Source organism: Saccoglossus kowalevskii, chromosome 15 (genome assembly GCF_978046115.1).
Source record: "Saccoglossus kowalevskii chromosome 15, keSacKowa6.1, whole genome shotgun sequence".
Classification (NCBI taxonomy): domain Eukaryota; kingdom Metazoa; phylum Hemichordata; class Enteropneusta; family Harrimaniidae; genus Saccoglossus; species Saccoglossus kowalevskii.
In genome coordinates this window covers 10,041,606-10,055,275 of record NC_140655.1, presented here as the reverse complement: position 1 = coordinate 10,055,275, position 13,670 = coordinate 10,041,606, and the positions used below count along the sequence as shown (strand labels likewise).

The 13,670-nt window shown below is 38.0% G+C and overlaps 1 protein-coding gene across 1 annotated transcript; it reads left to right on the top strand.

The window, feature by feature from the left end:
* Positions 1 to 5,694: 5,694 nt before the first annotated feature.
* LOC100374992 (uncharacterized) lies at positions 5,695 to 11,159 on the top strand. The gene is made up of 8 exons (XM_002737950.4): positions 5,695 to 5,780; positions 6,563 to 6,707; positions 8,660 to 8,722; positions 8,813 to 8,930; positions 9,083 to 9,245; positions 9,665 to 9,933; positions 10,243 to 10,474; positions 10,826 to 11,159. The coding sequence occupies exons 1-8, from the start codon at positions 5,695 to 5,697 to the stop codon at positions 11,034 to 11,036; spliced, it is 1,287 nt and encodes a 428-aa protein (XP_002737996.2). The 3' UTR covers positions 11,037 to 11,159.
* Positions 11,160 to 13,670: the final 2,511 nt, after the last annotated feature.

Here is a 13,670-nt window from a genome sequence, read left to right as displayed (position 1 = left end):
CAACCATCGTTCAAATCCACGTTAGTTGAATTATTTTCGACTATGTCATCATCAACATGGTCCAATGTACTTGTCCTTGTGTGCAGCACACTGTATGACGCAGAGTTACTGATTCGATTATTTCTTCTGAACTTGAGATTTTTCGAGTACACATTGAATAATGTTTCTGTGTTTATAACCTCGGAATGAGGGTTTATTGATTCATATAATCATGAATGTTGTTATAATAATAAAAAAATTATGGTTTTAAAATGATTCATTTTCTCGTTTAAATTCCTACACGTATTCTTTTTACAGACATTGACGTCGCCGATATTACGCCACGTATTAAACCGACGCGGAACTGTCCTTCCTCTGTAAGTCCCACCCTTTTGTAAATTTTTGGGTGGGACGGAGATACCCGATCCATCTCACGTACGATAGGAATGGCCATTTCAATAGTGTCACCAATCTGCTGTGCTACCCGTATGTACGTATGACATGACAATTGCATTCAATTATGTATGTCAGTACGTGTTAACTTTCTTACTCTACAGTCCAACACACGGTATGTAATTTTCTAATGTATTGTTTAAGCCTGGACCATTTTCACACTTTCATGCGCGCCATGTCAAATGTCATCACGAATGTTTAGCACTCCTTATTTGGCATGTTATAAAATTCTGACCAACCACGTAGACTTATACTAGGCGTCGTAGTGACGTCACGATATATAGTGGTTTCACTTATAAATAGAGGGAGCATGATGAGGGAACTGAGGTTTCACGGACTGTGTGTCTCTAGGCGTGGCTGCAAAGCCAACGCCTGGGAACCAAGTTCTTATCACTACATGTATTATCATTATCCGATACCTCTACAAATAAATATCCTGATTGTATCACCACCCGGGCACACGAATACCCATAGTCAAGCATAACATTTAAAAAAAGCCTCTTAACACATTTGCACAAAAGGAATAACCATCATGATGTACAACAAAGCAAACAATATTTGTAAAGGGATTCCCCATAATTCTCAACGTAGTGTATGATGGAGTACAAATTAACATCGGGATATCGTCTGGGAGATCCTGATACACACAAAAATGAGACATTGCGAAAAATAACCTCTCTTTGCGTTTACTCCATCATTTTGGAGAAAAATGTACCCTTGACGCATATAGAGCCTGCACCATTCACCGTGGCGCTAGATACAATCGAAACTATTTCGGATTGCCAACGCTCACGCCGGCTAACCTGAAACAGCCACTGGTTGCGCTAAGTACAATCGAAACCTATTTAGACCTATTTTAAGTTTGTCTAATTTGCATAAGTATTCGTGGTTTACATGTTTTTAATGCTTCCCAATAGTTCTGATTTTTGTTATTTCTGATTAATGAACAATTTGAAGCTTCATAAATATTTAACTAAACAAGCGAGTTACACCCCTTTCACCCCTTGATTACACCATGAAGGTAGAAAAGAGATCTTTTCTACCTCCATGATTACACGAAGAACTGTAGTCAGATGTTGATAAGTCGTTACAATTGGTCAGGCAGTTTGTTTTGAAATTTACTTCATCTGTTCAAAATGTTGGCAACAACCCGGTAATTATCAAAGGCGTGATTGACAGGTCAACAACAACAAAATTAAAATGTAGCAAGGCTTGTTCATTTCGATAGACACCATGGCGGCTCAGTACAAATAAACTGATTGGCCAATATCTTTAGCATTATTGCTAATTTGCATAACAGAACAAATATTCCCAGTTCGTTCCCACACATGCGGAACGTAGGTTGCCAGTTGTGCCAGACAAATTAAAGATGATGGAAATTCACAAGCCGGAGATGTTAATCAAAGTACATTATATGTACTATGGAAGTGTACGAATCACCCCAATTTACATCACTGAAACTCGGTTACAGCAGATGTCTTTCGAAGATTTTGTTGGGCTAATCACCAGAGAAATCAAATACCTCGGTCGGATGGGAGCAACACGCATTTAAGTACTCGATGATGAAACCCAAAAGCTGGATTTACCACGGAATGATCGATTTAAACTTCTACTCACTGACAACATAGTGCGCTCAAAAAGTGGGACACTGAACTTACAAATACACGCGGTGGACGGGAAATCCCCAGCGATAAAGTCCTCTGAGACCAAAGAATACGTAGACACCGACAACGACACTTCGATGTCGCGAAAGCGTAGACTTGACTTTGTCACCGATAATTCCAACAGGGTAACACCCGCAAAAATTCTGACGTACAAAGCCCCATTGTTACAGGATCGGGAGAATGAATTAACTGACAAGTTGGACACACTTTCACAAGTAAAGATCTCGGTTGAACGCGAATTGACTGACTTAAAGTCGCCACCCCCGCCGCTACCCCCGTTAGCTTTACCGGGATTAAACGTTGTCGAAGCAACGTGTGCACATTGCCACCATAGAGGACACAAGGAAGCAGAAAATCAAAAAAAGCAGTGTGTGTATATGAAGCTTGTCCAGGCTACATGTATTGTGGACGACTTGACAAGCACCACGTTTCCCAGGAAGAATGCTACCAGTTGCGATGTATCGCTTCACAATAGTGTGATCTGTTTTTTTTCGAAACACCGCTCTGTCGACCGATCTCGGAATTTTATTTATTTATTAACACACAACATCCCCCGGAGGGGATGAAAAAGGTTACAAATCAGATATTAGTAAAAGAAAAATAACTACACAAAAAGTAAGGAAACAAAAAAGCATTAAAAAAAGATAAAAATTTGTATACAAGGAATGTGTTACTGGCTTAGTTTATGTAGGTGCTGCTGTCTTGTATTAAAACAGTTTTTTAAATATTGAATAAGACATTGCTCCCAAATAAAGCTGAACTACCCTCTCTCTTATTACAGCGGGTTTTTCCACACCTTGCTTATCCATTGCAACGACCTATAATAGTTGCCTCGATACTGACATGAAACTCAACTGACGGAAGTTTTAAATTTTAGTAGCGTCGCCATGGTGTCTATCGAAATGAACAAGCCTTGCTACATTTTAATTTTGTTGTTGTTGACCTGTCAATCACGCCTTTGATAATTACCGGGTTGTTGCCAACATTTTGAACAGATGAAGTAAATTTCAAAACAAACTGACTGACCAATTGTAACGACTTATCAACATCTGACTGCATTTCTTCGTGTAATTAAGGGGTGAAAGGGGTGTAATTATCCGTCTTGTGTGTATTACATATGGTAAAAAATATGTTGTCAAATTTATTTGATTATGAACAAATCTCCTTAGCTCATTTTGTACTTGGTCCGCAAGGCGAAAAGCTATAACAAAAGAACATGGTCTATTATGTTTTATTTTGGCAACACTCAAAGCAGCCATTTATGTTACCCGTGTCAAAAAAATGAAAGACCTACCTGAAACTGATGTCGTACAGTGTTTCAAGCATAGACTGAAAGGAAGAATAAGAGCTGAATATAAGTACCATCTCCTATGTCACTCGCTCAAAGTATTTATCGCCCAGTGGTGCACCAATGATGTCCTAGCTACCATTGATCAAGACAAACTTATAATATCGCCAATTTTGACTTAAATGGACAATAATTTTCAGCTGTTTTTTTAGAATTTTTTAATATATGTAATAAACAATGAGTTTATTTTCATAATAAAATCAGACATTTGATTTGTTCTCGAAATCGTTTTTCTGTATATATTCGATTATAATTCTACTCACCGTTTGTATATTTTGCTATATTTACTCGAATGACTAATGTTTACCTGTACTGTTAATTTATACCTCGTTTTTTTATATCGATACTTTGTACACGTTATATTATGTTTTATATTTTTATATTATGTTTTATATTATACACGTTATATTTTGTACACGTTATGTTTTATACTTACTGATATATGATTTCGTTTGTATTTAAACTAGACAATGTTATCTGATTATTTAACCGAGAATAAAATATTCAAAAGTGTATGGACTGTTTTGTGTCACTTGATTTAAGAAATCATTACTACGTAATGATATTACTTATATATGATGTTATTTCTACTCAGATGACTATTTACCCTTTGTACTCAATGATGGCATGTATTAACATGAGTCACTTGAAAAGCTGTTCAACTCAGTTAATTTTTTTTATATTAATAATAATTAATTAATATTCGAACCCATGTTTTTTGTTGGTTCACTTCATGGATTAAGTTTCCCAAATTGGTCACATTCATACTTCAGGGACTCTCGTGAGCATTACAAAACAAATTAATTAACAATTGGTTTTCCTTCTAAGTTGAATAAATGTATATAACTTAAAGCGCGGTGGTCGTCGCGCAGCGCGTGTTCGAATTTCATGTAAATAAACAACGTATTTTACACGCGTTGTATACGTCGTTATGAGTCCCATATCGAACAGGACGCGGTACGACGACTGTCGCGCTTCAAGCAATAAATAAATCTAAAATCTTTAAAACGGGACTTGTTCTATTGGCACGCTTGCAGTGGATAATTATCATCTATTTTGGGACCCCCTGGGGGTACTTCCATCTGAAGTGGGTAGGGGTGTGTATACACTGACAATGACATGAAATACTACAATTGTCATCGGACGCGGAATAAAAACACCCAGCTCACACTTTCGCAACCAGTAAGCGCATCGGGACCTCACCCCGAGAATCAATTGTAGGATGAGAACGGAGCTGGTATAATACATTTAATTTAAACAATGTCTAAGTAATAACGCATTTAATATCATTTAGAAATGCATTTTGTATCTGGAATAAGTTTAAGGAGAAAGAAAAAAAAAACATAATGCACAGTCGTTGTCAAATGACAAAAAGATCGGGAGACTATTTAAGAAATTTTTCACTATTGCCGTGAGATGGGAATTATATTTGACGAACAAATATCCTCCTACCACTCCCAGTTACTTTGCTGTCGTTGTCCTGCAGGTAGAAGGCCTCAAGGTAAAACCGTTTTTACGCTCGGGTGCACTTGGATTGTCAAACTGGGTTGGACGCGTCCATCGTTATGACGTCACAGCAAAAATTGGAAGTGCTGAATGCCTTGCCAGGAAGTCGTCATAGACCACTGAATGACCTAGTCCGACCTATGCATGAATTGAGTCACGTTCTCGGATCATGCGTAGCGAGAGTGAAAGTTCATGCACGAACCGGACACGAAACTTTCACGTGTACCCGCGCGGCGCCAAAGAGTCTGGTCAAGCATGGGCCAAACGATTAAAATTAGGTATATTCCCACGACGCGTCGATGCAAAATAATTTTTATTTTTGAAGACTTATTTTTGTTTAAATTATTTCCATGGATTTGTGAACATTACTTAAATTGGCTGAGTTATCTCTGGTGTCATTGTACGTGACATGATATGGCTTTCAGGCAAAGCAACAAACTAGGTCACACCCCTGGGTATTAATGGTCTAACCGGGAATCCTCCCGTCCATGTGACAGTGTATATTGAACATTCTCCCGGCGTTTTTTTGGTTAGGGGGGATCACGCCCCTGAGATCGTGCTTTTTGCGGGCTTTTTTGTCATTAAAATGTTAAAATGTGTATACAAAACCACATGCAATGCCATGCGTTGCCCGACTGCACCCCACCAGTCAGACTCGTGTTCGCTTTGCTCGTGCAGATAGTTAGTACTCACACTTCCAACGTGTCGTCGGTCGCTGTAGATCATCCATATCACAGAAGCAAAATGTCCGGACTAGTCAGTTTCCTGAGTTGCTATATGCTATCTCTCACCTGTGCATCGTTGGTTTATGCCGGAATACCCGTTAACAGGTTAGTAAAAAATACTCTACAAGACGATAAACTAATCACATCTCCGAGTCCATTTTCAAATCAGTGGGGTATTATTTCGGTTGGAGATAAATATCCAGAATGTTTTCGCGATTTGTCCATCTACTTATGATCCAGTGGTAACATCGAAATTAAAAATAAAACGTTTCAAATTATTGAATATTGAATACGCTTCACAATATCTAGTGTAGGGTTTCGTCAGAATACTGGGCATGTGCAATTAATACGCTCGCCAAGTTTCTGACATTCAATTGTAACCGTGCCATGTTTGAAAGATTATTTACTAGAATATGGTAGTTTTTGAATCGTTGCAGTTTGGCGGCATTAATCCATTGTGACGTAGTGGGTGATGCAATCAGTTTAACGAATCGGATCAGTTTTGTAAGAGGTTCCCGTTTGACAATTCGTCTTCTGTACTGAAGGATATTGTGTAAGGGTATTGTAGGCAAATAAGCAAAAAGGCGTGTACAACGATTACATTAAATAAAAAAAAAACTTCGTTAGATAAATACGAGGAAAATATCATTTGACAGTTATTTAGACTAGATACAGTATTCATAGTGTGAAAAACTTCAAATAATAAACATGGAAGGTCAACAACCGCGTATGACAATGGTAACGAAAACGTGACCGTTTGACACGCTGTCGGAATATAACGAGGCAGAACAAAATTGGCCGTTTCTAATGATCTAGTTACGCCTCCTCACGAATTGAGTGCTTGAAATTCAGCCACCCGTGTAAAACAAATTTTTCATTTTCTCTAGAAATGGTGCCACTACTGAAGCTGATGGTTTGACACTACAGCCAGAACAAGACGCTGAAATGGTTTTTAAACCTGTGGATGGTCACATCAAGCTAGGGACGGTCACCTTCACAACGACTGGAGACTTTCAAATCAGAGGCGATCGGGTATGTGACTCCCGTTGAATGTCAACTCAAGTATATAATATATAAAAGTATGACGTCACATCCAAGACCTCGATGGACATGACACCAATATTCATATGATCAAAACTTAAGTTGTTTGGAATTAATATTTCGAATTATTACACGTTTGAAAAATGATTATTCTCATAAAAACGGTGAAATAATGAAAAATATATCTGTATCTAGAGAAACCAGTTTCAAACCATTTCTCTCTACCAATAAATACTTTCCGTGTACATCACTCTACATACAAGTGTGTGTGGTATAGAGGCTGGAACAACAGACGTGTGTACACAGGGCACCCAAGCAGGCCCGTTCCTACCCACCCCTTTACATATATAAAATGACCAGTTTCTAAATGTTATCCTTTTGAACATTAATACGTGCGTGGCCAAACTGTTCAAACATGACAAGAACCAAGATAAATTCTCAAATCAATATTAGTATAATTGTGCCTGTTTCGAGTATGTTCCAGATCGCTCGGCTCAACACATTAATACATGTGGAGTCTCGAGTTTAGTTGTTGACAAACACCACGTGGACAACAGTAGTTTCTATTCTCAGTACAGTTCTATCTGTCAGTACTAAATGTAGTATATTGATATTTTGTCCAAAATTAAAATTTATATGGAAAACGTTTATTTCTTATTCCCTTTCTTTACTAATAATGTACTTAAGCAATCAACCTGAGGCCAGGATTTTTGTAGCGCCTGGTAAATGCTGCGTATATATTAAACTTTAACACAAAATAGATACATTGTATGTGGAAAAGTTGAATGTACAACATGGCGTTGTTGAGGTAGTTGACACAGGGAGTGTTTTGTACTTTCTGTGTGTATAAGATCTCGGTTATGATTACCATGAGAAAGTTTCTTTGTCATTTTTCCTTTCTTCTCACTGCGTACTAGTATTGTGGCTTTCCCGACAGACATTTGGAATGTACGCTTGCTGACGTCACGAGCTATTTTCTTCTAGTAACCGTGATGAAAGGGATCTTTTCAATAAAATGTTGCAATATCAATCCAGCGACAAATCGCGGCTAACCTGCCACTAATTCTTGCAATTGAAAGTCCGTTCATAGTAACATGTTACAGACACCGAACTTAACAACATATACCTACATCAAAGTAGTGGGAGTCTGCCACAAAAATTTATAATCATATGTATCAAGCAGAATATATATGACAGTGTCATAGCTTTATTAATGTAGAGGACTACTCATAAATAAACACCCAGAATGTATTTATTCTGCAATGAAATGTATTCCTGGGCAATATAAGGATATAGGATCACCAGCCTTATTTTCGGGATAATGATAGTTGAACTTAGTGGCCATTTCTTCAGTGTTATAAAGATTTTACCATATGTTCCTATAATGGCAATAATATTATGCCGTATCTTAAATTGTCGACTGGTTACAGGATGAAGTACTTTTTGCTCTCCTGAATTAGTTTTAACAAATCAGGGTTTTTAAAATTGACAACAATGCATTTTTTAAACTCCGCGTTCTATGGAATTGTTCTAAATATAGCGATTTTTGAGAAATATTAAGACAAACAGGTTTCTCAAAATACGTCACTGTAACATAAAATAATGCTAATTCATGGTACCATGGGACAATAGCTTTATTATTTTACACAATAAACCAATGAACATAGTAATGTGATTTATGAAAATCTTTTCAAAAATTATAAGTAGACTTAAGTCATGCTTGTGTGGACCAAATATTGATGCGACCTCCCGGTAGAACCAAGCGCGTGTTCGTCTAAACCCTTACATTCAATGTTCCAATAGGCAGCTAACATATTATATACGCAGTCTAGTCACGTGATTTAATTGTTATTTAATTAAATAACTTAATGTTGATGAAATAATAATATCGAACGTTGTGTCTTCTCTGGTATGGACTGACCATTTCTATTTTGTCTCAACAGGGAGATCCTGGTCCAGCTGGAGGGACCGGAAGAAGAGGTTCCCCGGGACTGCAAGGACCAAAGGTAAAGTTTAACCCTAACATACCCAGGATAGTAAAATATAGTAAATGAATGTCGGGGTTTTCATCGACATGCATTTGTTATTCGTTGCAGGGAGAAGCCGGTGAACCTGGAAGTTGTTCGGTCGACCGCCCTCAAACGGTGAGATTTGCGACATCTAATGAAAAGTGCCATACGGATAACACAGGGACGGTGCGACTCCACCATTCAGGTAACTGTCTGTCTGTGCGTCTGTATGTTTCTATCGGTTGCATTCCCATTTTTGCAGTCACATTATATCGTTTCTGATTTTTCTGAGAAATTCTCATTGGCAATTGAAACCATGCAATGTGTGGCACATTGTTTTTTCTCTCTACTATTTAGGGAATATTTTAGAAATATGCACTGGTAACCGATGGCAGCCGTTGAATAGCGGGAAGATAGACAGCGATAGTGTTGGCAACCTTCCCAAAACGTGCCTCGATATACTGTTCAGTGGCAAAGAAAACAAAGGCGATGGCATGTACTGGATAAACCCAACTGACGGGTAAGTAACGCGAGAATTGGAGGAGCGTGATTTCTGATCGAAAAGGACATTATGTTGGTAAAAATAAAAAACACTGAAGTGTTACCCTTATGTTTAAGGCAGTTGACTATAATTAACAAATGCCACCAAATATCCATGTCTTAAGTACATTATTTTATGATTCTTTTCACAGTCAAGATAAAAAAGATATATATTTACTTTGATCTACTTTTTGCACAAAAATACACATTTACTTTTTAAATATTCCAAAATGTAAAATCGACAACATCGAATTATTATGACTTTCTTTTATTACGACTGTTTTAATATGTTTTATAAAAAAAATGCTTTAAAATCTAACTAGTTCCAAAAAGGCTTATTTTTGCATTTTTTCCTGAATAAGAAAAATAGTTGATAATTCATTCTCTGCGTATTCACAGTGATGACCGACATAACGCCATCCAAGTGTACTGCGATATGACAACCTCTGGAGGTGGCTGGACTTTGTCCGCTAAAGTGACCGACGACTACGCGTGGATATGCCCAGAAAAGAACGGTAAAACGTGTGCGGGATCTGATGTGGATCCACGGGAGGCTAGTTTATTCCATGATATACACGAACGAGATGAAGTGCTGCTAGAGTCGGGTACAGGGGCTGAAACTGGCGTACACTTACAGAATAGTATGATAAGGAGAATATTCGTTGCCGGTGAGCCAGCCAGTTTATTTAAGCTTGAATTTAAGTCACGAATTGCATACATATATTTGTTTTCGAAGCATACAGCATAGTATTTGTTGTCAACCATTGTGCCTGCGCATGTACTTACTAGTACGTACCAACAATTGCAAGCGCGCGCGTTATTTCATCAAAACGAACACTCTGCTCCAATGAGCAAAGCAATTTACACAACACCTGGGCAATAAGTTGCAGGTAAACCCAAACTAAATACTAGCATGAAACTGTACTGAGAACTATTCATGCATATTCATAACCTGGTGGTCATTTTCGCTATTCCAGGTCGACAACAAGTCCGTTTTACGTTTTACGGTAACGCTGACTGGAGGGCAACCGAGGACGGATATGCCAGTTTTCCAAGGCACAAGGAGAACACGCTGTTTTTGAACAATACATGGGCGGCATATGATAAGCACAGGGCTGACTATACCTGGAATATCATTAGGCACACAAGAAATACGAAATTCACGGGCGGTCTCATATGCTGGGGCATCAACGCTGGTGAGCCATACAGGTAAGCATTGGGGAGGGGTTGTCGTGAGCATAGAAAAAAATGGCGACACTAAGCATGACGTCATATGATGAATTATTTATGAAGACAGATGATGTCACTAAGCATTATGTCATGTGATTAATTATTCATAAAGACGTTTGATGCAGATAAACACATACGTCCAAAAATGTATATCGAGACATTCGTGTTTATAACGTTCAAATAATTTAGCAATAGAGTTTTCTTTCGCGAGCTGTACCACGTCATATGATTACGTCAGCAATAATGATTATAATATGATTACGCAATAATAACAAACGCTGTTTACAGCCTCCAGTCTTGCATATTTTTTTTTGTTATTACCTTCAACAGATATTTTGACGAAGGTTTACATATGGGTAGTCCAGCTTACGGCGGGAAACCATGTCACATATCAACAGACCAGAACGAGGTGATGCTGAAAAGTCATTATGCGACGGCTAATGGTGGGCACTTCAAGTGGAGCGACAGCCATTCTCAGTACGGATTTTTGAGATCGGAACTCCAAGTCGTGAACAATAAAATCGCTATCTGGGTTAGATGATCGATATATGTATCCTGGCAGGGACGGTTTCAAGAGGTTATTTACATTACAGGGTATTATATTGACAAACTTTGTCATTTTTTGAAGAAATATTGTGTATTGTGAGCATAAATACTGAAATATGTTTTGTTTTGTTTTATTTTATTACGCAAATTTTCGACTTTTAATAACCTTATTTGAATATTTATTTATCGTGAGTTATGTCATGGTTAAGCAATCTGTAGTTGAACCCCTACAGTTGTCGCGCCACGCCCTGTTCGATAGGGGACCCATAGCGACGTTACAACGCATGTAATATACAGTGTTTACACAGAATACGGACGCTCGATGCGCGACGACTGTAGAGTTTTAATAAGTAAAAAGATAGAAAAAAACATTTAAAAAAATAAGATTACATTGACCAGTACCCGTGTTTAATGTCACTTTTACAAGATTTGCATGAATGGCGACGTCAAAGGAGTTCTCATTCAAGTTTTACGAAGCAAACTAGCGTACATTTCGAGGTATTAAATTTATATTACACAATTTCCACGCTGAAATTTCGTTCACGGCCTCGCCAAACATGTGCGTTTGAATTCCTATACTCCTCTGAAATAAATTTATATATATATGTATAAATACCATCAAGAAGGACATCATCTGTAATTTTAAATCATAGGTATATTAAAGGTGCACTCGGATTTGGTATTGTTAAATTTGTTGTTATTATTGTTGTTTTTGGTTTTTCATGGTTGATTTCATGAATATAATTTCCCAGATTTCAAATTTCAGCGCGTCCGAAGGTTGGGGGCCTTTTGCAGCTGTTTGCTTTTTGTTCCGTCGAATTTCATGTTGAATTTCAATGGTGTTTCGACCATGCGGCATGAAGTGGATTCACTGAGTATAGCCCTGGTCATTTAGAAAACTTGAAGCTCCAATTATTACAGAGCTCTTGGCAGTTCCATGCGTTCGCTCCAGATGACGACTGTCATGTTTCGTGAATCCGGTTACTTGATTTGTAGTCGTCAATCGTTTCCACCAATCGGATAGCAGGATTAACAAACCAGTCCGATTCTCTGACTTTCTAAACGCTATGAGATTTATTCAGAACATGGCTGGGCCGTTTCCACTAATCATGTATCAGAATTCACGATCGCTATTCATTTGAAGAGGACGCTTAGAGCTGCCTGGAAATTTATTCTAAAAGTCGCGTTGATCACATGTCGATTTCGCTATCAGAGTCAACACCGATACTAAACGGATACACTCGACTTTGATATTGCAGCCGTGTTAGATTTCGGTTAGAAATTTGGACGCCCCTACATGGGTTTGCAGTTACTTGCGCTTGTGGCTTTATATCGGTTGCACATGTAGGGGTAATCTTGTTACATTGTTCAGGAGAGTCACAACAACTATCCCAAAGTACAGTTCTCTGAGAGTTTTCACCGTGATGGTTGCCTGGCGGAGAAAATGCCCGGATGTCCGACTCCGGAAAATTAGAATACAGTCCAATGACCAGGATTGAGTCTGGAAACTCAATATCTTTAAATTGTTTCAATTATTTGGTTCGTAATTATTAGGCCTGATTTCAATAGTTGTCATGACGTCATACTATTGCGCTGTCCATCCGCCATCCATCGTCACTGTGGAACCAGTCATCTGATTGGCGGCTTCAGAGCAAAGGAAATTCACAAAATCGCCAATCTGCGAGGAGAAAATTGCAACGTGTCTTGAGCACTTCATATTAGTCGCTAATCAACTCGCCAATTTCAATCGCCGAAATACGCATCAATACAACCGTAAACAGTAGAGTGCAACTGGTTACGCAGCATTGTATATTTATTATTCTGTCGACAGAGGGGGCGCTGTCTATACAATTTTTTAATCTAGACATACAATAAACACTCGTAAAAGAATGTATCATGAACAACAGTGTCCATTTGGCATTATGGAAGTGAAAAGTTCGAAATTATGCTTATAATAACTGAATACGTTTTACATGAACATTTGACGCTTCTTTTTGAAGTCAATTCCTTTTTGGATTTGAGCCTAAATTGTGTTTTTTCATCAAAAAACTACTATACTTGGCTTTGGAAATATACGACTCGTATATATTAACAAATACGAGTGAATAATATCATCTGTATAACAAATTCGATCCGTAATTACGCCACAAGCGTTTTCTACTTACATGTTTTTCTTCGACAGTTTGTCCAGATGGCTGTTTTTCACCAACAAGCTTTCGCTGTGAAAGTTGCATATCAGAGATTAATAATGTGTTGTGTATTTCATGCATTGTCATCATGTTAAGAATTTGTTTAAACACAACAGCATGTCCTGTGTAATGAGCATTGTGTGTCCGCTTGTAGATTAGCATCTTGTGATGTCATACAGTTTCTCGCGTGATTTCCTCAATTCTCGTTTCCTATTGGGGCTAAAGAAAAACGTCTTCTACAGGGAAAAAACTGACAGAATCTGTCGTAGCACTAAATACGAATAATTTACACTTATGTCTTCTACTAATGGTAAATTGGTTGTCACTCTGGATTATTCAAATTCCAGTCTTATTTTCTTTACGTAGTTATCTCTGTTTAAAACCCCCAACTAAACGACAGTAGCATTTTCAGAAGCCCCTTCTACAGCAACAACGCTAGA